At 44.0% G+C, this 22,904-nt stretch overlaps 1 protein-coding gene across 1 annotated transcript in view; it reads right to left on the bottom strand.

Annotated features, from left to right (window-relative positions):
* Positions 1–566: 566 nt before the first annotated feature.
* Positions 567–22,904, bottom strand: part of ESYT1 (extended synaptotagmin 1) — a 102,762-nt gene continuing 80,424 nt past the window's right edge. The window contains exons 23-31 of the mRNA XM_070740590.1: positions 21,534–21,605; positions 19,635–19,721; positions 17,145–17,288; positions 14,747–14,910; positions 12,285–12,383; positions 9,287–9,418; positions 6,571–6,673; positions 6,423–6,472; positions 567–2,450 (exon numbers count right to left, since the gene is read on the bottom strand). Coding sequence (XP_070596691.1) covers positions 2,417–2,450; positions 6,423–6,472; positions 6,571–6,673; positions 9,287–9,418; positions 12,285–12,383; positions 14,747–14,910; positions 17,145–17,288; positions 19,635–19,721; positions 21,534–21,605 — 885 coding nt within the window. The 3' untranslated portion in view covers positions 567–2,416. The remainder of the gene's footprint in view (positions 2,451–6,422; positions 6,473–6,570; positions 6,674–9,286; positions 9,419–12,284; positions 12,384–14,746; positions 14,911–17,144; positions 17,289–19,634; positions 19,722–21,533; positions 21,606–22,904) is intronic.

The raw sequence follows: 22,904 nt of genomic DNA on the forward strand, positions 1-22,904 counted from the left end.
ACAAATAACCAGCAACACACTTGCATGGTCAAAGCCTGCTTGAAGAAGACAGCAAGCTTGCTTTGGCATGGAAGGCAGTGGGCGATTCAAACCCCCCGACGGGCAGACTCTGCCAGCAAACCTGTGGGGGCAGCAGCTCCACCAGACCCAGCGGAGAGGCGTATTTGTTGCGTCCGATACATTCGCTATGATTGTACAAAGAGATATAGGCAATTTTTAAAAATCTATTTATAAATTACAAAGGAGCGGTCTTAGGTTAGAGATGAGAGGCAACGGCGTGTGAATAGAACAAATGCACGGAGAGCGATTGGGAACTTGACCAGAGGTGAGCTTCACATAATTGACCTACCGGTTCGCCCAAGCACCAAAAAATGTGAGCGTGCGCCCACCCGCAGGCCGCTACTACCGGTTCCGCCTGAACTGGTCCAAACCAGCCGAAACCCACTTCTGATTTGACGGAGTGTATATGTGGGAGTAACCGGGAGTGAATCAGTGGAACAGACTGTGGAACATCAAGGTAGCAGAGCCAAGGAAATGCTTTGGGACGTCCACTTTCTTTTTAAAAAAAATTCAAACCTTTATTGTCGGAGTGCAATAAAGGTTTGCTTTCCAGAGCAGAAAGACCCACCACAGGAGAAGAATTCAACTTCGACCCTCGGAGGCATCTTACTGGGGTTTGGCTTCCAAGGCCTCCAACGAGCATGATCTTTAAAATCCATCCGGAACATAACATGCGGTTATGTTCCTTTTCGTAACAAAAAAAGAAACTTCCATTAAAACCCAACCGCAATGCGGCTGCTAAGTCACGCCAGGAGCAGGCTGCACATACATTTTCCCCACCGGAGGAGGATGGTTGGGTGACTGGGGTAAAAATAGTTGGCTTTCTTTTAAAAGAGGAATTCAGCTCAGCTGCCCTCCCTGCCCATGAACTATGGCACTGTAATATGGCCCAGTGTTGCAAATTTTCAAACAGTGATTTATCAGTGAAGGGAGGTAAAATGATTTAGTTTTACATATATGGAAAGCCCAGTAGCAAATCTGAAAAAATTTATCCATGCTAGCTAAGAAAAACCATGCCATATAATCTGGAAATCAGCACAAGTCTTTTCTGGACATCTCATTTCTTGTGATTTTTTGGTGGCTCCTTGAAGCATCACCTCCTCATGGTTTTCTGTACTGATTTGTTTTTCCTCCTTACTGTACAAAGTAGTTTGTAAGTCATCAAAATGCAGATCATGCAAATATAGGTAGGCAGGCTTTGTAAAATCTGTTTTGGAGTGCAGATTGAAGAATTCCCTTGCTACAGCATGCACACCGTCCTAGAACTTGGTGTGGCTGGAGAGCGTTGCTCTCCACACCAGATCGAAGACCAGAATGCAAGAAGGCACCAAACAACATTCATATTAAAAACAGCAACGAAAGCCACGGCATCCATAAAGAAAGCAACCTGTCCCTTTTTGGGATCGGCTGGACAGAGTGGAACAAGCCAAGAAGAAAACGGATTCGATTTTTAAAAATTCAGATGCAGAAAGAACGAGAAAGGCATGGCGAAATAATCCCCTGCTATCGTAGGTACGTGAGGATTTGCAAAGAGATGGGATGGGATAACTCCGTCTTGGAGTATCAGCTAAATGCCCAATGCTCAGGCGTGGATTCCCCCCAATGTGGGAAAAACATAAACATGTCAAATAATAAATGTTTGGCCTCTGCGTTTGTCCACTTTTTCATTCCCTTGCTGCAGAAAATAGCCTTTGAGAGCCCAGCCAAGAGAATTAGGACAGAACTGCAGTCTCCTTTATCACCCTTTCTAAATAACTGATCGGTCTCCTCTTTGAAGACACCTGTGGCCCTATTTGAAAACCTTTGTTTTCATTATTTCATTATTATCTTCAAGGAGAAAAATACTTGGCCACTCCAGGTTGTCTTCCTTGTATCTTTTCACCTAATGCCCTGACTTCAGTTCAGTCCTTGATCTTTTTAGCCGCTGAAAGGCACAGCTCCCAAGGCAGCTAGAAGGAAAACACCAGTCCCAACAGAGAGAAAACAAACATGAAAAAGGCCCATTTCTTTGGTCACGAGAAAAGGCAGCGCATGGTTTTCAGTGCCAAGAGAAGCATGCAAAGTGGATGCAGAATGTGAATCTTTGTCCATCTTCCCTTCAAAATAGCAATTAAAAAATAATCCAACTGGGGTGATTTCTCTACCCCTATTGGTTTCACACGTAAAAAAAGGAGGTTTAAGAAATGCAATTCTACGATTGCCTAAGAAAGCAAAGACACTGAAAAAAGCCATCCAGCGGAAGATGAGCCCGGAGCCTTGCAGTGAAGGATGGCGGCAGCAGTGGTGGTGGTGGTGGCGGCAGGGGGGTTGTCTTCATGCCAGCTCAAGTCCTTGAATCGCGGAGGCACTGTGGAGACTAGGAGCTGCTTTTGTCGTCTTTTAAGTCGTACCTGCAAGATAAGCAAAGCCTATTTATGATGTCTGGGAGAAGAAGAAGTAACCCCCAGAAAGCCATCTCAAGTTGTAAACCAAGTTGCCCGAGAAAACAGATTTTCTGCTTCTCATTCTCCCACATTCTTATGTATGGAAATGCAGGTAGTCCTCAGTTTATGACCGGTCACTTAGCAACTGCTCAAAGTTACAACAGTCCTACCTGGGTGACCTGGATTCAAAGTTCTGAAGTCTCTCTCGCACGCACACACAACCAGTGGTGTGATTCAATTTTTTTTTACTAACGGTTCTGTGGGCGTGGCTTGTTGGGCATGGCTTGATGGGCATGGCTTGGCTTGTTGGGCATGGCTTGCTGGGCGTGGCTTGGTTTGGTGGGCATGGCTTGCTGGGTGTGGCTTGGCTTGGTGTCAGGGCTTGATGGGTGTGGCTTGGCTTGGTGGGCATGGCTTGATGGGCGTGGCTTGGCTTGATATCAGGGCATGATGGGTGTGGCTTGTCTTGTTGGGCATGGCTTCATGGGCGTGGTGTGGCTTGTTGGGCATGGCTTGTTAGGTGTGGCTTGGCTTGTTGGGCATGGCTTGATGGGCGTGGCTTGGCTTGGTGTCAGGGCTTGATGGGTGTGGCTTGACTTGGTGGGCATGACAAGGGAAGGTTACTGCAAACCCCCCATTTCCTCCCAATTAGCTGGGATTCAGGAGGCAGAGAATAGATGAGGGCGGGCTCACTCAGGGGCGGTATTTACCGGTTCTCTGAACTACTCAAAATTTCTGCTACTGGTTCTCCAGAACTGGTCAAAACTTACTGACTACCACCTCTGACATACACCCCAGTTGTACCGTCAGCATGCTACCCTGTGTGCACCCTTTTGGCACCCAAGCCGAAATAGGCTCCCCATCGCTGATATATGACATTGCCGTCCCTACAGTTCATCTCCCTTTCCTTGGAACTATATGTTGATATTTTGCATTTCTCTTGCCCCCTTATATAGGGAAGGGTGGTCAAAATAGCCCTACTTTTTCAACATTCCCTACTTGGCAAGGAGGCCCTTCCCCACCACCAACATCTTCTGCAGCAGGGTCAAAAAACAGAACAAAACAAAAATGACTGTCGTGGCATGGTGACCTTTACGAAAGGGATGGGTTCCAATCCATCTGCTGCAACGATCATTTTTATTTTCTGACACTTCCTTCTTGACACCATGGCCACCAGCATCTAACATTATTGAAATGTTGGTAAGTAAGCCGATGATTGCCCATCATTTTTCTCATCATGTTTTTTCTCCAGTGCCAGGACAGTTCCTGTTTTTGGACACTGCAGGTGGCTACAATGCTAAAGAATGAGGATGGTCGTGGAGTTTATTTTGCTCCGTTCACAGAATTCAGATTTAATGTGAATTTCGGCATTGTTTTAGCTGGTGGCAGATTGGCTGGATCTACTGAGAGTTACTATGAAACTGCTGCACCAAAAGTAGCTTTATGTTCCACTTGTGGCCTTCCCACACATAACATGACGAGGATGGAAGACCAGACTGGAGAAGCTTTTGGGTTGACTCAGTGCAACCTTCATTCTTATCACAACTGACAAAAATTAAAAAGGAACAAGAATGCCCAGCTTGGCCTTGGCATGTGAGAATGTTTTTTTTTAAATCTAAAGAGCCCATTCATAATGGAATGGATGGGAATCAAGTTGTTGAGAGAGGAAAAACTCTGGAAAATAGCTCAGGATGGGAGTCCAAAAAAACAAAAACAAATCCCTTTTGGATAGGTGTCTGACGCATGCATCCTCCATAGAGGATCCACAAAATACTTTTCTATCTACTCTCCGGTTCCATTTCAGAGCAAGATCACGGCCTGTGAACCTATCTCCCTACTAGGTTTAATCCAACTCCTCCTGGTTAGTATCTCTTCTCCTGTAGCATTAAGGTCCCAGAGAATAGGATGTGAGGGAGAGAAAGCATGACCCATTCTTAGAGTTGTTTCAATCTTGTCCCAATTTGCTTTTTTTAAAATAAAATAGCAACGGGACTTTCTTGGTTTTTCTTGAAGACATTTCACTTCTCACCCAAGAAGCTTCTTCACTTCTAATTAACTGGTGGGGGAATAGAAAGGATTTATAATTTTTGCAGTCAGCTTAGTCATTAACATTCTGAGGGTCATTGGGAAGACATGAGCCACCTGAGGACATAGATTATTCTCCCAGGTGGCTTAAAGCACAGGCCACCAACCGGTGGTCCGTGAGGAAATTTTGGTGGTTCGCGGCGCACCCAGGTGGAGGAGCTGCTTTGGGATGACTAATGGCCGGTCCTGTGACTAGAGCTCTGGAATATGGGAACAGCCAGACAGCTCATGGTGGGGTTGGAAATCTCCGTCATAGAGGAAGTTACATGAAACTTGCAACTTTGCAGCGCAGCCCTTGCTGGGCAGAATGAGGTAATGGTGCAAGAGGAGGGATGGCGGCACAGGCGGCCTGAAGCAACGGGTGTTGGCAACCTGTGACTCGTTCTTCTCCCTGCTGTGGCTTCCTGTTGGCTAAACCCACCAATGGCTGGTCGACCCCTTGCCCTCCCCTCCTGAGAAAGGAAGGGTAGGGGATGGAGATTTGCTCCAAATTCCAGGGCGGGAGTGAAACGTCCAGCATCAACAAAGGCTGAAGAAGATACAAGACCCAGAGAGCGCAGGAGAATCAGAAAGAGTGAGAGAGAGAAAGAGAGAGGGGGAGAGAGAGGGGGAGAGAGAGACGGGGGAGAGAGAGAGAAAGAGAGAGGGGGAGAGAGAAAGAGTGGGGGGGAGAGAGAGAGAAAGAGAGAAGGGGAGAGAGAGAGAGAAAGAGAGAAGGGGGGAGAGAGAGAGAGACAGGGAGAGAGAGAGAAAGACAGAGGGGGAGAGTGATAGAGTGGGGGAGAGAGAGAGACGGAGAGAAAAAGGGGCAGAGAGAGAAAGAGAGAAGGGGAGAGAGAGAGACAGGGAGAGAGAAAGAGTGGGGGGAGAGAGACGGGGAGAGAGAAAAAGGGGGAAAGAGAGAGAAAGAGAGAAGGGGAGAGAGAGAGAGAGAGAGAGAGAGATGGGGAGAGAGAGAGAAAGAGAGAGGGGGAGAGAGAGAGACGGCGAGAGAGAAAGAGTGGGGGGGGGAGAGAGAGATGGGGAGAGAAAGAGAGGGAGGAGAGAGAGAGATGGGGAGAGAAAACGAGTGGGGGGAGAGAGACGGGGAGAAAGAAAAAGGGGGAAAGAGAGAGAAAGAGAGAAGGGGAGAGAGAGAGGGAGAGAGAGAGAGACAGGGAGAGAGAGAGAGAGAGAGAGAAAGCCTGAAGGACCCCATCCCATCACTGGGAGTCCAGGCCCTTCAGCAAGCGACGCGCTAGATTCATATTAGTGGTCCACGGGATTTAAAATTATAAATGTAGTGGTCCCTGAGGTCCAAAAGGTTGGGGACCCCTGGCTTAAAGGACCCTCAGAGTTTTAATGATTGGCTGACTGCAAAGTGTATAAAATCTTTTCTATTTCTTACTACTCAGAACTGATGAAGCTTCTTGGATCAGAAGTGAAACGGCTTCAAGAAAAATCGAGAAATTTCCACTTGCTGTTTCAAAAAAAGCACCTTTGGGGACAGCCTTGACCTGGATGAACTACTAGACATTTGCTTCAATCTTACAACTCTCAACAGATGGCAGCTTAGAGGATGTAATTCTCAAGGGTTTCCCAGCTGAGTTGTTACAGAATGAGACTCCATCACTACAAGCTTTTAGGGTGGACGTTTTTTTCATAAGACTCTGCATAATAAAATGAGCTCCTCAAAACTCCCCATTTCCAAGAGGACACATGTGGGGAAAACCAAAAATCCCAAACCATGCAGCTCTTACAAGACCAGTTTTCCACCAGGTCACCCATCTTAGATCCAACAAGTGATATAGAATTGGGATTGTGTTAGCCTTTATTCAAGATGTTACTTGTTACTTGTTCTCCTCCTGTACTTACCACTGGGCAGCACCTTGCGTGAGGTCCGTTTGGGAGAGGTCAATGTGTATCTGGAGGAGAAACAAAGAAAGAAAAGTCACACGCTTGGAATTCGGCTGGCAAGACGGCTATTTAAAGGCGCAAGCCCAGCAAGGGCCGCCTTCCATACCTTTCCAATTGGCTCTCCTCGGGACACAAAAGAGACACTGTTTTTAACATAGGCCTCCAGCTTCCTCCGCTGGGCTTCTTCCAGGGAGAGGTCCCATTCAAACCTGTGACAAGACCAAAGCGTTGGTTGGGCAGTTACTGCTTTTCTGAAGAAGCCTTTGAAAACCCTTAATGACCCTAGGCACCTTTTGGATGGCTTAGAGGTGTAATGAGCGAAATAAAAGGTGAATAACAAATTTACCTCTAATGTTTACCTCAGAATTGTTGCCTCAGGGTGCATTTCCCTGTATTCTGATTGGACTATGGCACCTACCATATTTTTCAGAATATAAGACACACTTTTTCCCTCCCAAAAGAGGCTGAAAATTGGGATGCATTTTATACGCCGAAGGTAGCCCCGCCCACCTACCGGACCCCGCCCTTCGGCCTCTGTGCATCCTCTTCCTGGCTGCAGAGATTGCCAACAACAAGGGTTGGTGTTTTGGGGCTACGTGCGTTGCGTTTTCAGCCTCCAAATGCTTGACACGTGGTGCCCAAAATGGCTACCTGGAACAGTTGCTGCCTTTTCTTACTCCTTCGGTGCATTGCCTGTTTCTATGGAGCTTTCTCCATAGAAACATAGAAGACTGACGGCAGAAAAAGACCTCATGGTCCATCTAGTCTGCCCTTATACTATTTCCTGTATTTTATCTTACAATGGATATATGTTTATCCCAGGCATGTTTAAATTCAGTTACTGTGGATTTACCAACCACATCTGCTGGAAGTTTGTTCCAAGCATCTACTATTTCAGTAAAATAATATTTTCTCACATTGCTTCTGATCTTTCCCCCAACTAACCTCAGATTGTGCCCCCTTGTTCTTGTGTTCACTTTCCTATTAGAAACACTTCCCTCCTGGACCTTATTTAACCCTTTAACATATTTAAATGTTTCGATCATGTCCCCCCTTTCCCTTCTATACAGATTGAGTTCATGAAGTTTTCCTTGATAAGTTTTATGCTTAAGACCTTCCACCATTTTTGTATCCCATCTTTGGACCCGTTCAAGTTTATCAATATCTTTTTCTAGGTGAGGTCTCCAGAACTGAACACAGTATTCCAAATGTGGTCTCACCAGCGCTCTATACAGTGGGATCACAATCTCCCTCTTCCTGCTTGTTATACCTCTAGCTATGCAGCCAAGCATTCCCTACTGCCTGACCGCACTGTTCACCCATTTTGAGACTGTCAGAAATCCCTACCCCTTAATCCTTCTCTTCTGAAGATTTGCTAACACAGAGCTGCCAATACAATACTCAGATTGAGGATTTCTTTTCCCCAAGTGCATTATTTTACATTTGGAAACATTAAACTGCAGTTTCCATTGCTTGGGCCATTTATCTAGTAAAGCTAAATCATTTGCCACATTACAGACGCCTCTATGCTTTTGAAGCTGCTTTTCAGCCCCAACATGAGCTAGGTGATCTTCCATGCTTTGCCTGCTTTTCTAATTGCTGCTCCCTCTGACAATCAGCTTTGCTTTAGAAGCATAGCCCCAACGTCAAAACCAGTGAGCCAACTAACATGCTGCAACTGACCAGATTAGGGACTAGCCAGATGAATACCTGGTAGGCAGAATCCCTCCTCCCCTATTTTTCTCCCCAAAGACTCTGGTGTGTCTTACACTCCGAAAAAAATGGAAATTTCTATCAGTAACTTGATGAACAGAAACCCAGAGTAACATTTATTTTGCATGAATTAATTAAATGTGAATTCATGCTCCAATCATGGCTTAACTCCTTCAATGTATGAACACTTTAAAAAATGCAAGAAGTAGCAAATGTTGCCCTAATTAAAAATGGGCAAATCGATTGAAAGGATCAGTTTATGTTAGTGAGGTTCCCAGATCCCTAATATGTTTTCTTTCTAGTATCAAAGGTGGCCTTTTCGAGCCTACCCCATCTCGCATATTTCTCCCTTACTTCTTTTTTTTTTAAAAAAATATATTTTTATTGAATTTTTTTAAAAGGACAAACAAAGACACACAACATTGAACACTCAAGGAGCTGCCATTGCTCCGCTTATCTTAGAAGTCTAACTACTACAAAAAATAAAAACCTAACTATAGTCAAATCAATAGAAAAATAACATACATTTATATTAGATATTTATTAAATTTGACTCTATATGTTAATTAATTACTTTGTCTGTAAAATACTTATTCAAAAACATATAATATAGCAAATAACGTCTAAATTTATTCTACTGTAAACCTTTTTTAAACTGTTAAATTCTAACTTATAAAATTTCAAAACTATAAGTTTAAAAAGTTATAAATTCTTGTTAGTTTAACTTGTAATATTATTTTTAAAATCCCACCATTCAATTTATTCCATATTTTATAATATTCTGTTTCTACTTGATTATTCAAGCGTTTTGTCATCATATCTAATTCTGCACATTCCATAATTTTTTTATAAACTTCTGTGTCCTTTGGTATTTCCTTATCTTTCCATTTCTGCGCAAATGTAATTCTTGCCGCAACCAATATATGTATTATTAAATAATAAATTTATTTTTTATACTTAATATTTGAAATACCTAATAAGAAAAATTCAGGAGATTTTTTAATCTTCTCCTTTGTTATTTCATTTATCCATTTCTCTACTTTATTCCAGTATTCTTTTGCCACTAAACACGTCCACCATACATGGTAATATGTGCCAATTTCCCTTACTTCTCATTGAACTCGGGATTCAGAGTTTTCTTCCGTACAGTAGTCTTTTTCTTGGTGACACGAGATTTGTCCGGCAGCAGGATCAAAGAGACATAGGGATCAGGAACATCCCTGCCATTGGACTTGAGGTTTCTGAAATGTAGTGAAAGGAAATGGCTCTTTGAAAAGCAAGTAATGTGTCTAAATGGTTTAGAACAGGGGTCTCCAACCTCCAGCCCGCAGCCCGGTGCTGGGCTGCAGCCCATTCAGAAACCGGGCCACGGAAGGGGTGGGTGAGCGTGAGTGAAGCTGCTGTTTTTATCACTGTTGTTAGCTGCCCCGAGTCCACGGAGAGGGGCGGCATACAAATCCAATCAATCAATCAATCAATCAATTTGTGAAAGAGGCACACACACAAAACCATTCCCCCCACCCATGGCTGCTCCCATTTCTTTTGGTCCACTGAGCTGGAAAGGTTGATGGAAACTTCTGGTTTAGAAAATAAATAGCTAGGAATCATTTCAAGATAAGCTTGGTAAAGAAAATCAACCACCCAAACAAGAGGAAACCACAGTTATTTAATAAAACAAGCCCCTTCCCTCCTCATCCATCAATTTTATCATTTGCTTAAAAAAAAAAACATATGCCATCTCTTCTGAGTTGATGGCGGCCCACCACAATATTCATACACAACTGTTCTTCCAGAGCGCACTCTAAGATATGCCTGTGTATATTGTCCTCAGAATCACCTCAGATGTAATAATCTGCCTTCAGAAGGATTTACTAATTTTTTTTTATAACGTTCCTATAGAATCCGTTGGTGGAAAGTATTAGATATCTACTAATAGTCTTTTGAAGACGGCAAAGTCCACATAGAAACATAGAAACATAGAAGACTGACGGCAGAAAAAGACCTCATGGTCCATCTAGTCTGCCCTTATACTATTTCCTGTATTTTATCTTACAACGGATATATGTTTATCCCAGGCATGTTTAAATTCAGTTACTGTGGATTTACCAACCACGTCTGCTGGAAGTTTGTCCCAAGGATCTACTACTCTTTCAGTAAAATAATATTTTCTCACATTACTTCTAATCTTTCCCCCAACTAACTTCAGATTGTGTCCCCTTGTTCTTGTGTTCACTTTCCTATTAAAAACACTTCCCTCCTGAACCTTATTTAACCCTTTAACATATTTAAATGTTTCAATCATGTCCCCCCTTTTCCTTCTGTCCTCCAGAGAGTTCATTAAGTCTTTCCTGATACGTTTTATGCTTAAGACCTTCCACCATTCTTGCAGCCTTTCTTTGGACCAGTTCAATTTCGTCAATATCTTTTTGTAGGTGAGGTCTCCAGAACTGAACATATGGCATAGAGAGGAACGTTGCTTTGACAGAGGAGTAAACGAGGTCATTTATGTTAACACCAAACAGCTCTCTCTCAACAGACACCACCCATCCTCAGTCTACCAAACAGCCCTTGCAGCACAACAGTTCCAAGAAGATCCCTCAACCTATTGCACTCTTGATTCAGGTGAGCCTGAAAGCAAAGATAAACCTCTAAGTGGCCTCAGGGAGAGAGCTAACGGACCGGAGGACTGCAAAGAAATGCACCCTTCCCTTCCTCCCACCTCCCCACCCCCACCCTGCCGCTACGTGGTCACAATCTATCCTTCCACCCCCCTCACCATGCCCACCCCTCCCCTGCCATCACAACTGACGATGCATCTCAAATGAGAGGCGAAATGTTTTGTTCTTTTTCCTCAAAGAAAGAAAAAATCCAGTCTAGTTTGCCTTTTGAAAAAGCACCTTTGAGACAACCACGATCTAGATGACTGAGACTCTCCACAGATTACTTGCAGGCAGTATCCTGAAGGCAGTCATCAAAACAGAGCAAACAATGCCTGCAATTAGGGGGAAAAGTCATCCAAAATGATGGTTTAGAATGATCTCAGCGTTCTTTAGCTATAGGAAAAAATCTTAAATAATCGTTCGGGGTGTGTGTGTGTGATACCAAATTCACTGTTTGTTCCCCCTTTCCTCAAACGTAAGAGTCTTAAGACTCATTTATGTCGCCAGGCTTGGAGCAATTAAATCCGAGGCCCCCTGGCCGATGAATCTTACGTATGACTGAGGTCTGAATGTGTACGATTGATTTTTTTTTAAATTAGGGATTTTAGCTTAGTTATTTAGTTAATTAATTGGATTTGTCATTGTATTTTATTGTTTTTTATTATACAGTGATGCCTCATTTTACAAACACCTCTTCATACGAACTTTTCGAGATACGAACCCGGTGTTTAAGATTTTTTTGCCTCTTCTTTCAAACTATTTTCACCTTACGAATCCAAGCCGCCGCAGCTGGGATGCCCCACCTCCAGACTTCCGTTGCCAGCCGAAGGCTCTCCTTGCTGGGAAACCCCACCTCCGGACTTCCGTTGCCAGCGAAGCACCCATTTTGCACTGCTGGGATTTCCCTGAGGCTCCCCTCCCTGGGAAACCCCACCTCCGGACTTCTGTGTTTTTGCAATGCTGTGATTTCGCTGAGGCTCCCCTCGCTGGCAAATCCCACCTCCGGACTTTCATTGCCAGCAAAGTGCCTGTTTTTGCATTGCTGGGATTCCCCTGAGGCTCCCCTCCCTGGGATTCAAAGCAGTGCCAGCAAAAATGAAGGGAATCCCAGCGAGTGGAATCCCAGCGAGGGGAACCTCAGTGAAATCGCAGCATCGCAAAAACAAGGAAGTCCAGAGGTGAGTTTTGTATTTGCTTTTCCATTGATTCCTATGGGAAACATTGTTTCATCTTACAAACCTTTCACCTTACGAACCTCATCTCGGAAGCAATTAAGTTCGTAAGACAGGGTATCACTGGATGTTGTAAGCCACCCTGAGTCTTTGGAGAGGGGTGGCATGGAAATCAGATAGATAGATAGATGGATAGATGGATAGATGATGGATGGATGGACGGACGGACGGACGGACGGACGGACAGACAGACAGACAGATCCCATGTTTGTTACCTGCAGGCATGAATGATCACGATAAGTTTCCTCGCATCCATGTTGTACCACACAGTCATGTGCAGCTGTCCCAGAGGCGTGTCTGCTAGCTCCAAATTACTGCAGGGCAGAAAGACAGAAGGGCAGAGCAATATTACAGAGACTGTAGGGGGGGAAAACCAGCCCTGGGTCTGGCGTGAGGAAAAGGGGGAGTATTATTACACCCCTTAGTAGCACATGCAGCTTGAGAGACATAATGCATCCATAAGGAACACTGAGGGCAACGGAGAGATGGACGGGAAGGTGCCATTTGAAAGATCGGAATCAATCGGATGGTGGGAAGGGAGGGAGGGAGGGAGGGGGCATAAAGGCAGGAGGGTTTGTCCTTCACGTGGCACGAGAAATGTAGAACTGAGGCAACAGACTGCATCGGCGATGAGAATGGTGGCAGGTCGCAGTGGCGGCCTACGTAAGGCAGCTATGAGGAGGGCCGAAAGCGAAAGCCAGAATGTTTTCTGCAATTCTGAGGACTGCGGGGGTGGGGGAGGAGTAAACTTGCTGGGATTCCCAAAGCCCAGCTGAGCAATGTGCTGCAAGGCAAGACAGCAGAAGAGAGCTCACCTTTTAAAGCATCAAATTATTACGTACATAAACAGCAAGCGTTGTCTCTCCCTTTCTGGTAAAAAGCTCCACTCAACCGATCTGCATTAACAAGAGGTTATTCAAAAGCCCACAGTGCACTGCCTTCTGTGTCCTAGGTTCTGTTGACCCTGACTGGATTTCACCGAGGGGTGAGGGGGGGTCAGCTTTCAGTTTCCCCTCCCCACTAAAGAGTTTCCTCAGGGGAGATGGGCACAACATCACAGAAGAAGAAGAATTAATAGAGAAATTATAGAAGAATAAATAGAGAATTATCTGAGAACACAACAGCCAGAGGCGTGAGGAGACATTTAGGACTGAAAATCAGGGGAAAACCAGAATTTCAAGGGAGGAATTACTTTTTCAGGCTCTCACACTCAGCATTGATTCGACAACAGGGCAGCCTTTTTGCCCCTGAAGGCTGCTTCAGAGGCTCGGAGGAAGAACAAGGGTAACAGGTGCATCTACAGATGCCCAGGGATACACACAAACCAATCTCTTGCTTAGGGACTGCCAATTTTATTTCAAGTAATGAAATTTATTTATTTATTTACAAATGTTGGCGCAGTGGTTAGAGTGCAGTGCTGCAAGCTACTTCTGCTGATCACCGGCTGCCAGCAGTTTGGCTAATTGAATATCAGGAGGTTCAAGGTTGACTCAGCCTTCCATCCTTCCAAGGTTGGTAAAATGGGGACCCAGATTGTTGGGGGTAATAGGCTGACTCTCTGCAGACCGCTTAGAGAGGGCTGTAAAGCACTGTGAAGTGGTATATAAATTCTACTGCTATATAATACTTGTAGTCTCTAGGTAGTGATCAGAAGAATCTCAAACAAGAAGCTGTTGATTTCTTACAGCAGAAATAGAAATAGCAATAGCATTTAGACTTATATACTGCTTTACAGTGCTTTACAAACAAACCCTCTCTAAGCGGTTTGCGGAGTCAGCATATTGACCCTAACAATCTGGGTCCTCATTTTACCCACCTTGGAAGGATGGAAGGCTGAGTCAACCTTGAGCCTGGTGAGAATCAAACTGCTGGCAGTTGGCAGAATTAGCCTGCAATATTGCATTCTAACCACTGCACCACTAAGTTCAGAGAAGGGCAGCATACAACTCTAATAAATGATGATGATGATGATGATGATAATAATAATAATAATAATAATAATAATAATAATAATAATGCAATTGTGGGGAGAAGCCAGGGAATGTGTGTATGTGTGTATACACACATGTGCGCACACACAGAGACACACATATTTTACTGGTTTCCAGCCATTACTAGCATCTCATGAACTGGATGGTAACCCAGAGTAGCGTATGCTTCATTTATTTGGAGCTGCAGCGGACTACCACAGCAGTGTCTCAAGAAATTATCTGGAGAGAAGAAGAGAATTTCTTCAGATTCAGAATACTTGGCAAGAAGAGAGGGCAGAGCACTTGATCCAAAGAGGAATCATCTCACTTATCTGCAAGGATTCTGTATCCTGTGCAAGGAGTCCTCCTTACCAGTGGTGGGTTGCTACTGGTGTGGTAGGCCACTCCAATCTGGTGGCGGCTGCCAGATTGCGCCATTTGCGTGCGACCGCTCCAGTGCCCGTCTGTCGGGGGGCGCCATCTTTTTTCTGATTTTTTTGGCTTTTTTGCTTCCTGCTCATGCGCAGAAGCATAATCTCATGAGGGGACATTTGCACGCAGAAGATTTTGGCAATTCTTTGCTTCCATGCATGCACGGAAGCAAAGAATTGCTGAAATAGCGCGAGCGAGGACCCCCTCATGAAATCCCCTTGTGGGATTTCAGTGTGTTTTTGCTTCTTGGACATCAACTCGCGGCTGCTCCTTACCTGTTGGTGTGGGGGATCCGCTGTCGCAGCTCTTGCGGGGTGCCAGAGTCTCCATCCTCTCTGATATACAGCTCGGTCTCTGACCCCTTCTGGGAACTCTCCTCATATTCGTCCCCTGCTGCAGCATGGAAAGCCTCCACCCCCGAGTGCTGAGAAATCAGAAGCTGTAGAATTGAGAGCAAGGTGCTTAGTACAGTGTTCCCTCGATTTTCGCGGGGGATGCGTTCCGAGACCTCCCGCGAAAGTCGAATTTCCGCGAAGTAGAGTTGTGGAAGTAAATACACTATTTTTGGCTATGAACAGTATCACAAGCCTTCCCTTAACACTTTAAACCCCTAAATTACCATTTCCTATTCCCTTAACAACCCTTTACTCACCATTATTACTGGTACTCACCATTGAATAAGACACTTTATAAACATAATTATTTATTAACAATAATAATTATTTTTTGTTATTTATTGTTCTGTCTGGGTGCCCCCAGACTTCAACACCAACTGGAAAAAACAGCCAGACACGCTGGTAAAAGCAAAGGCACTTTATAGTTTGACAAATAAACACAGAGAAAAAACTGTTCTTCCCAACAGGCAGGCTATGAGGCTTCACAGCAGAGTCCTGACGGCCAGACAATACAGCAGACTTCTTGCTGGCACACACACCACTCTAGAGAATAAGACCCACGCCTTTCCCCCCAAGGTTTCAGCCTTCAAGGCCACAAGCCAGAATCAGAGACGCCAAAGATCACAGCCAGGTCCCAGGACTCCCAAAGATAATACTCCACAATACAGGAAGGATGGGTCTGCCTTTTCAGCCTTTCTGGGGAGAACCACACCCAAACCCAGCTGTTGCCTATTTAGGGCTGGAAATACCTGGCTAATTGTCCCCTTCATTGTGCTGCTCTTCTCTGCCTGAGATCGATGATGGCTTGTGCATTTTCATCCAAGGACTCCAGGCTGCTTGCTGGGGAGAGCTCCACCCCGGGGGACTCAGGCTGTTCTCCCTCTCCCTCGGCCTGATATTCCTCCTCCCTGTCTGCCTGGGCTTCCTCCTCCTGTTCCTCATCCTCCCCCTCTGAGCATGGAGCCGGCAGAGGTTCAGCCGTTCCCTGAGGAGCCTCAGACGGAATCACAACATTTATTTGCAAAAATTATTACTTTGGCGATGATTTATGATGTCATCGGGTGGGAAAAACCGTGGTATAGAAAAAAACCCTGCGAAGTATTTTTTAATTAATATTTTTTGAAAAACCGTGGTACAGGCCATTCGCGAAGTTTGAACCCGCAAAAATCAAGGGAACACTGTATTGTGGCCCGCCAGCAGTCAGTAGAGTTGGCAGCAGATTCAGACAGGGAGATGGCTGTGGAGGAAGATAGGCCAGTCCTGGAATCTGGGGAAGGCTCGGACGATTGCTATGCATTGGAGGCAGAGATAGGACCAGGGCAGCCTGACAGTTATCAGTTGCCTTTGGAGTCAGACATCAGTGAGGCAAATTCACAGCTGGAAACTTTTCCCAGTGTTCACATGCACAGAGCTGCCCAGATGAAAGGAACAGCTGAGGAACAAGGGTTGACTTTGTAATAAGGCCATAGGTGGATGATGAATGACCCGTCATAGGGAATGAAAGAGGAGCGAAAAGGGAGAGGAGTTTGCAGGAGAAAATTAATTCACTTAATTGGTTCGTGATTCTCAGAGACTTCTTGACAACTTTTGAACTTGAACTCTCCAAGCCAGATGAAGTCTGTGACTGTAAATTTATCCTTGAAAGACTTTGCTGGATGTGAATGAGAAGAATTCACAGTAACTTAATAAAAAAGGGATTTTTGTCGGGACAAGAAGTCTGCTTCATAGTTTGGGAGCGCCTGCTCTGCCATAGTCCAGACTGGCTTCTCTCTGCAACCCCACTCTTCGACCTTTGAAGTAGTCCAGACAAGAAGTGCAATTGGAGCCTCAGCATTATTGTTATTGTAGCACTTAGCAATAGCACTTAGACTTCTATCCCGCTTCGTAGCTTTCTACAGCCCTCCTCTCTAGGCGGTTTACAGAGTCAGCATATTGTCCCCAACAATCTGCGTCCTCATTTTACCAACTTCGGAAGGATGGAAGGCTGAGTTAATAGGATCGAACTCCTGGCAGTGAATAGTGAGTTAGCTTGCAATACTGCATTCTAACCACTGGGCCACCATGGTTAAATGTATGGTTAACATTTAAGTCTCAAAGCATTTATTCACCCTCCTCTCTTTTTAGTCTCTTGAAAACTAAGGAAGGTCCTTTCTAAGCGTTTCTCACACTTTTCCCACCCCTATGTAGACTGAGCTGCCTCTTATCGAACCGTTGCCATGGCTACGGGTCTTCCTCCTGCCTCCCAAGGCCACTCCCACCGACCATCACAGCCACTTACCCCAAGCTGTACTCGCATCAAGATCTGGCTAGCAGGACCAGAGTTGTTGAGTTGGAACCAGCGGTCTAGGATGAGCTCTTCGGCAGCTAGCAGTTGCGACAGTGGGAGCGATAGCGCACCCAGGCTGTGCCCATCATCCTTCACCTGAAAAAAACAGATGGCAACCGTCTGTACCAGGTGGACAATTCATTTTCCCAAGGAGCCTCATGAAAAACTGGGACGACTGTGGAGAGACACCATCCTGCTCCCACCAAGGCCAGAAAGGGATAGCTGAAGGACCAAATGTGACCCATGGGCTGTACAGTGCCCAGGTCTGGTCTACGCATAGAGAGGCAGAAGGTATACATCCAAGAAGGAATCCTCTCCTAGCTTCCAGGCTTTTGAATTGGAAAGAGGCTGCCCTCCCTGTAAGATAAGGAGCAGAGCTTCTGAGAAGATATAGTTGAATCTCCACTCCCTTTCCTTCAAGCTGCAAAGAGATATTCTCCTTGCCTATTAAAAAAAATCCTGTGGGAAAAGAAATGTGGTCGTGAAAGACACATCTCCTCTCCCAATTCAAAGATTCAAAGATTAGCTTGTTTTGAGGATTTTGGCACAAGGGTAAAGATGAGCCAGTTCAGCGAAGCTTCCCACTCTAGGGAATTTGATGAAAGCCTTGCAAATCTAAACTACAGTGGTATCTCTACTTACAAACTTTTCTAGATAAGAACCATGTGTTCAATATTTTTTTGCCTCTTCTCAAGAACCATTTTCCACTTACAAACCTGAGCCTCCAAAACTGTAACCGGAAAAGGCAGGGAGAAGCCTCCGTGGGGCCTCTCTAAGAATCTCCTGGGAGGAAACGGGGCCGGAAAAGGTGGGGAGAAGCCTCCACAGGGCCTCTCTAGGAATCTCCTGGGAGGAAACGGGGCCGGAAAAGGCAGGGAGAAGCCTCCGTGGGGCCTCTCTAAGAATCTCCTGGGAGGAAACGGGGCCGGAAAAGGTGGGGAGAAGCCTCCACAGGGCCTCTCTAGGAATCTCCTGGGAGGAAACGGGGCTGGAAAAGGTGGGGAGAAGCCTCCACAGGGCCTCACTAGGAATCTCCTGGGAGGAAACGGGGCCGGAAAAGGCAGGGAGAAGCCTCCGTGGGGCCTCTCTAAGAATCTCCTGGGAGGAAACGGGGCTGGAAAAGGTGGGGAGAAGCCTCCACAGGGCCTCTCTAGGAATCTCCTGGGAGGAAACAAGGCCTCCACCCTCAATGTGGTTTCCCCAATCGCACACATGATTTGCTTTTACATTGATTCCTATGGGAAAAATTGCTTCTTCTTATAAACTTTTCTACTTAAGAACCTTTTCACGGAATGAATTAAGTTTGTAAGTAGAGGTACCATTGTATTATGCACTATAGCCTTCCTATATACTGTAGCACCATAAAGGCTAGCAGAGCTGCATATAATTTTTGGCATTTCTTCCAAATGCATGTAAATAAATCACATGCTACCTCAATTTTAGCCATTCTGTTTCCAAAAAAAATTAATTGCTTTCATTAATGTCCTTTTTTCACAGGCATCAAAATATTTTTTTAAATTTCATTAATATCGTAGCCAGTTCGGAAAAATAATTGTTGAAGGTACTACATGTTAAGAATTCAAGGCAGGGTGCCACTGAAAGAAGTTATATTCTGATCATCCTTAAATTTATCAGAAAGTTAATGAAGGCTAATTACCAATTTTCCCATCTATAACAGAAGTATGTTCAGAACAATCCACCTGTTGTGGTAGGTAGAATGCCACAACCACAGTGTTTCAACAACTCAGTTTCCAAGTTTGAAGTTTCAATTCCCGCTATCAAATCAAAGGAGCCAAAAGTTCTCTTCGGTAGGATAATCAAGTTTTTTTTTTTAAATAATAAATTTTTATTGGTTTTTTAATAGTTTACATACAACAGACATATAACAGTGCACAGTGCATGTGCCCATCACCTAACAACAACACCCCCCCATCACCCCCACCACCCATACAAGAGGATTCCAAAAAAATTTAATTGTTTATCTATTATTCCTTGGCTCTATCTTGTTCTAGTATTACTAAAAGAGTGATTGCAATTTATTTTTCATATTTACATCACAGATTCTACTTAACATATAATCTTTTACCTTGTTCCATCGCACCATCAGCTTCTCCAATTTATTCTTATCAAAATTATTTAGTCTTATTTCCATAATTTCAAAATGTATGTGATCCACCATATACCAGTACCAATTTTGTAATGTCCATTTTGTAGAATCTTTCCATCCTAATACCATCACCGCTTGAGCACTTTCCAGTGCTGTGGTTTTTATTTCCTTAAATTCTCCTAATTCTCTATATTTGATTAAAATTGCTATTTCTTTTGTAATAATCCAGGGGTAGGATAATCAAGTAAATGGGAGTTCCTACTGTTTGGGTTTGGCACATGTGGATGGTGAAGCAGAAGAGGAAGATGCGGGGAAGATGCGCCCAGGACACTTACATGCAACTCTAAGGATTCTCCGTGGGGCCTCTTAATAAGGAAGGAGAAAGCTTCATCCCACTCTGGTTCTGCTGTCTGAGGACAGACCTAAGGGCAGAAACAAGCCTCACATTTAAAAAAATACAACAGAAGAGAAAGGTGGCTTAAGAATGTGCACAGAATATGACATCCAGTCAAAAGAAAAAAGAAGTAAGCTATAACTCAACGAAGCATGGACAGATAATCAAGACTGATCAAACGTGGCAATATTCCAGAATATGTCTGTCTTGTAGAAGGAGACAGAGCTGTTTTTCTCTTTGATATAACACTTTTCTTTCATGGTTAAGTAATCTTATATGAAAAGCCCATCAATCCTTAATTAAAAATGATCAATTGCATAGTGGAGTTTCCAAATATTTCTTTAAAAAAAAAAAAAAATCTTCTGCAATCGTTCACTGAGGATAGTGCTAATCCCTATGGTAAAATCCGGAGTTTTGGCCATTCCCTTTCCTCACCATCACTGGTTCTTCTGCCCTTCCAATGCATTTAACATATATATTTATGATAACCAATTTGAGTCAGCCCTATTTCATTTATTTTTGGAACCAACAACCAATTGCTTTACATATTTAATATGGAAGCTGAGATCCAATCTTTTATGGCTCTATTGCTGGAAAACATTCTCCTCCAAGTTTATTATTATTTTTATTTTTATATTTATTCATTCATTCATTCATTCATTTATTTATTGGATTTGTATGCCACCCCTGTCCGCAGACTCGGGGCGGCTGACAACAATAATAAAACAGCATATAATAATAATCCAATACTAAAAACAGTTAAAAACCCATTATTATAAAAACCAATCATACATACAGACATACCATGCATAAAATTGTAAAGGCCTAGGGGGAAAGAGTATCTCAATTCCCCCATGCCTGGTGGCAGAGGTGGGTTTTAAGCAGCTTACGAAAGGAGGGTGGGGGCAATTCTAATCTCTGGGGGGAGTTGGTTCCAGAGGGCTGGGGCCACCACAGAGAAGACTCTTCCCCTGGGTCCTGCCAAGCGACATTGTTTAGTTGACGGGACCTGGAGAAGGCCAACTCTGTGGGACCTAACTGGTCACTGGAATTCGTGCGGCAGAAGGTGGTCCCTGAGATAATCTGGTCCGGTGCCATGAAGGGCTTTATAGGTCATAACCAACACTTTGAATTGTGACCGGAAACTGATTGTCAACCAATGCAGACTGCGGAGTGTTGGTGTAACATGGGCATATTTGGGAAAGTCCATGATTGCTCTCGCAGCTGCATTCTGCACGATCTGAAGTTTCCGAACACTTTTCAAAGGTAGCCCCATGTAGTTACATAGGAATATCTATATAAAAAGGTGTGTGTGTGTATGTATGTATGTATGTGTTTGCACATCTGTTCATATGTACAAACACTGGCTTTGCCACAAATCCTCTCATATTGAAGCTTCCTTTTTCTTCTCCCTTCACTTTCACTTTACCATATTTCTTAGTCCTCTCCAAGGAAAGAGAGGCGAAAAATCACTTGAGAGTTTCCTAATGAAAGTAGTAAATTAGCAACTGCCTGCTAACTGCAGTATGTTCCCCTCCTCTGAACTAGTAGCTAAAAGGAAAAATGAGGGAAGAGTGGGCCAAAAATGGATAATGAAAGAACAGGCCAGACTGCTTCTGGAACTGATCATAAATCCCTAAGCTGAATAATAGCATATTATTTGTTACCGTTAACAATGCTGCTTGGCTTCTATTTTAAATCCACCACTGTTCACTCAACATTGTACTGAAAAGCTGAAAAGGAGTCCCTGGATGTATTCCCTACACCCACACTCTATTCTAAAGCCATGATTTACTACCCACTTTCAGCCTTCTTGTTTCCTTCTTCCCCTTGTCATTACCTTCGTCTTATAGGAGATACCACGGACAGACAGGCTGATGTAAGGACTTGGTGGCTTCGATCCCTTCCGGAGCTGGCAAAATGGGAAAGAGAAAGCGACTGATATTCTGCTATTAAAGATATTCACAGGATGCCTCATTTACAAAGACCTTTGTGCAGTGGGTGGGCACAGAAACACGTGGTTGATTTTAGTTTGGTATCTCTCTGATATTTCAGGAGTATTCCGCCACGCGGGCAGCAGAAGAGAAATATTTGCATGTAGAATTGACACTGCGTGGATTGGGGAGTCATGGGAATTGAAGTGGAAGAATTGCTATTATATGAGTATACTTGATAAATAACATAATTTACTACCACCTATGCAATACTCCATCTATATACTACTAACACTCTTGCTATTATGACCTTTAACTGGGCAAAATGGTTCATCAGAAGGTAACAATTTTTCAACCCAGGTACCTCAAATGGACTTGTGCTGTCCCCAGAGACATAGATAGTTGGACTGTATTTAGGCATGTCTCTTTAAGATATTGCATTAGGGGAAATGTAGTGAAATTGCACTCTGGGTAATGTAGTTTTACATGTGACCACATTTGTGTATTCCTATTGGCTCTGACTCAGGATGAGGAGTAATTGGAGAGAACATTCCAGAGGGTCTTTGTCTTCACTCTTTCTCTAAGCTAGCCCGCATGTAGATGCTCCACCTAGAGCCTGGGTCAATTCAACCTCTTTTTACCTGCACAATGGGAAAGATTATACTGCAGAAGAATTGCATCATAACTGTGAGTTGTTGTGAGAATTCCTGTAATAAAATGATCTGTGATATCTCTTTGTGCTGAGTTATCTGAAGGGGAAAAGTTGAGCTTGTACCAGAACAGTAAAAAGAGGTTGTAAAAAGAAATAGTAAAAAGAGGTTGTAAAAGAGGCTGAAAAAAGAAACAGTAAAAAGAGGCAGTAAATAGAGAAGAAATTCATGTCCCCTGGCACAGCTGCAAGCCTTTAAAGCAATCACTGCTGCCTTAAAGTAGTAATCAGCCTACTAAAGAAGGATTAAACCTCCCTCTTAATAGCAAGAAAGTTAAAACTTAATAGCAAGGTCTTATAACTCTTTTCCTGATGACCTGAAGCCTTAAATTTTCATCCTGAGGGTGCTGCATGCTATGTTACTGCCTTCTGAAGCCTTAAGAATAAGAGAAAAGAAATCCCCACCACTTCTTTCCCCCAGTTACTGCCTTGGAAAAGTATTGCTCTAATCTGTTCAGCATAAGGGAAGAAGGGGGGCACGTTTGCATTTAAAGGATATTATGCTTGCCTGTTTCAACTATTTCTGTCTCTGGGAACAGCACAGGGCTAACTTACAGAAGAATATGTC

Source organism: Erythrolamprus reginae, chromosome 2 (assembly GCF_031021105.1).
Source record: "Erythrolamprus reginae isolate rEryReg1 chromosome 2, rEryReg1.hap1, whole genome shotgun sequence".
NCBI classification, from domain to species: domain Eukaryota; kingdom Metazoa; phylum Chordata; class Lepidosauria; order Squamata; family Dipsadidae; genus Erythrolamprus; species Erythrolamprus reginae.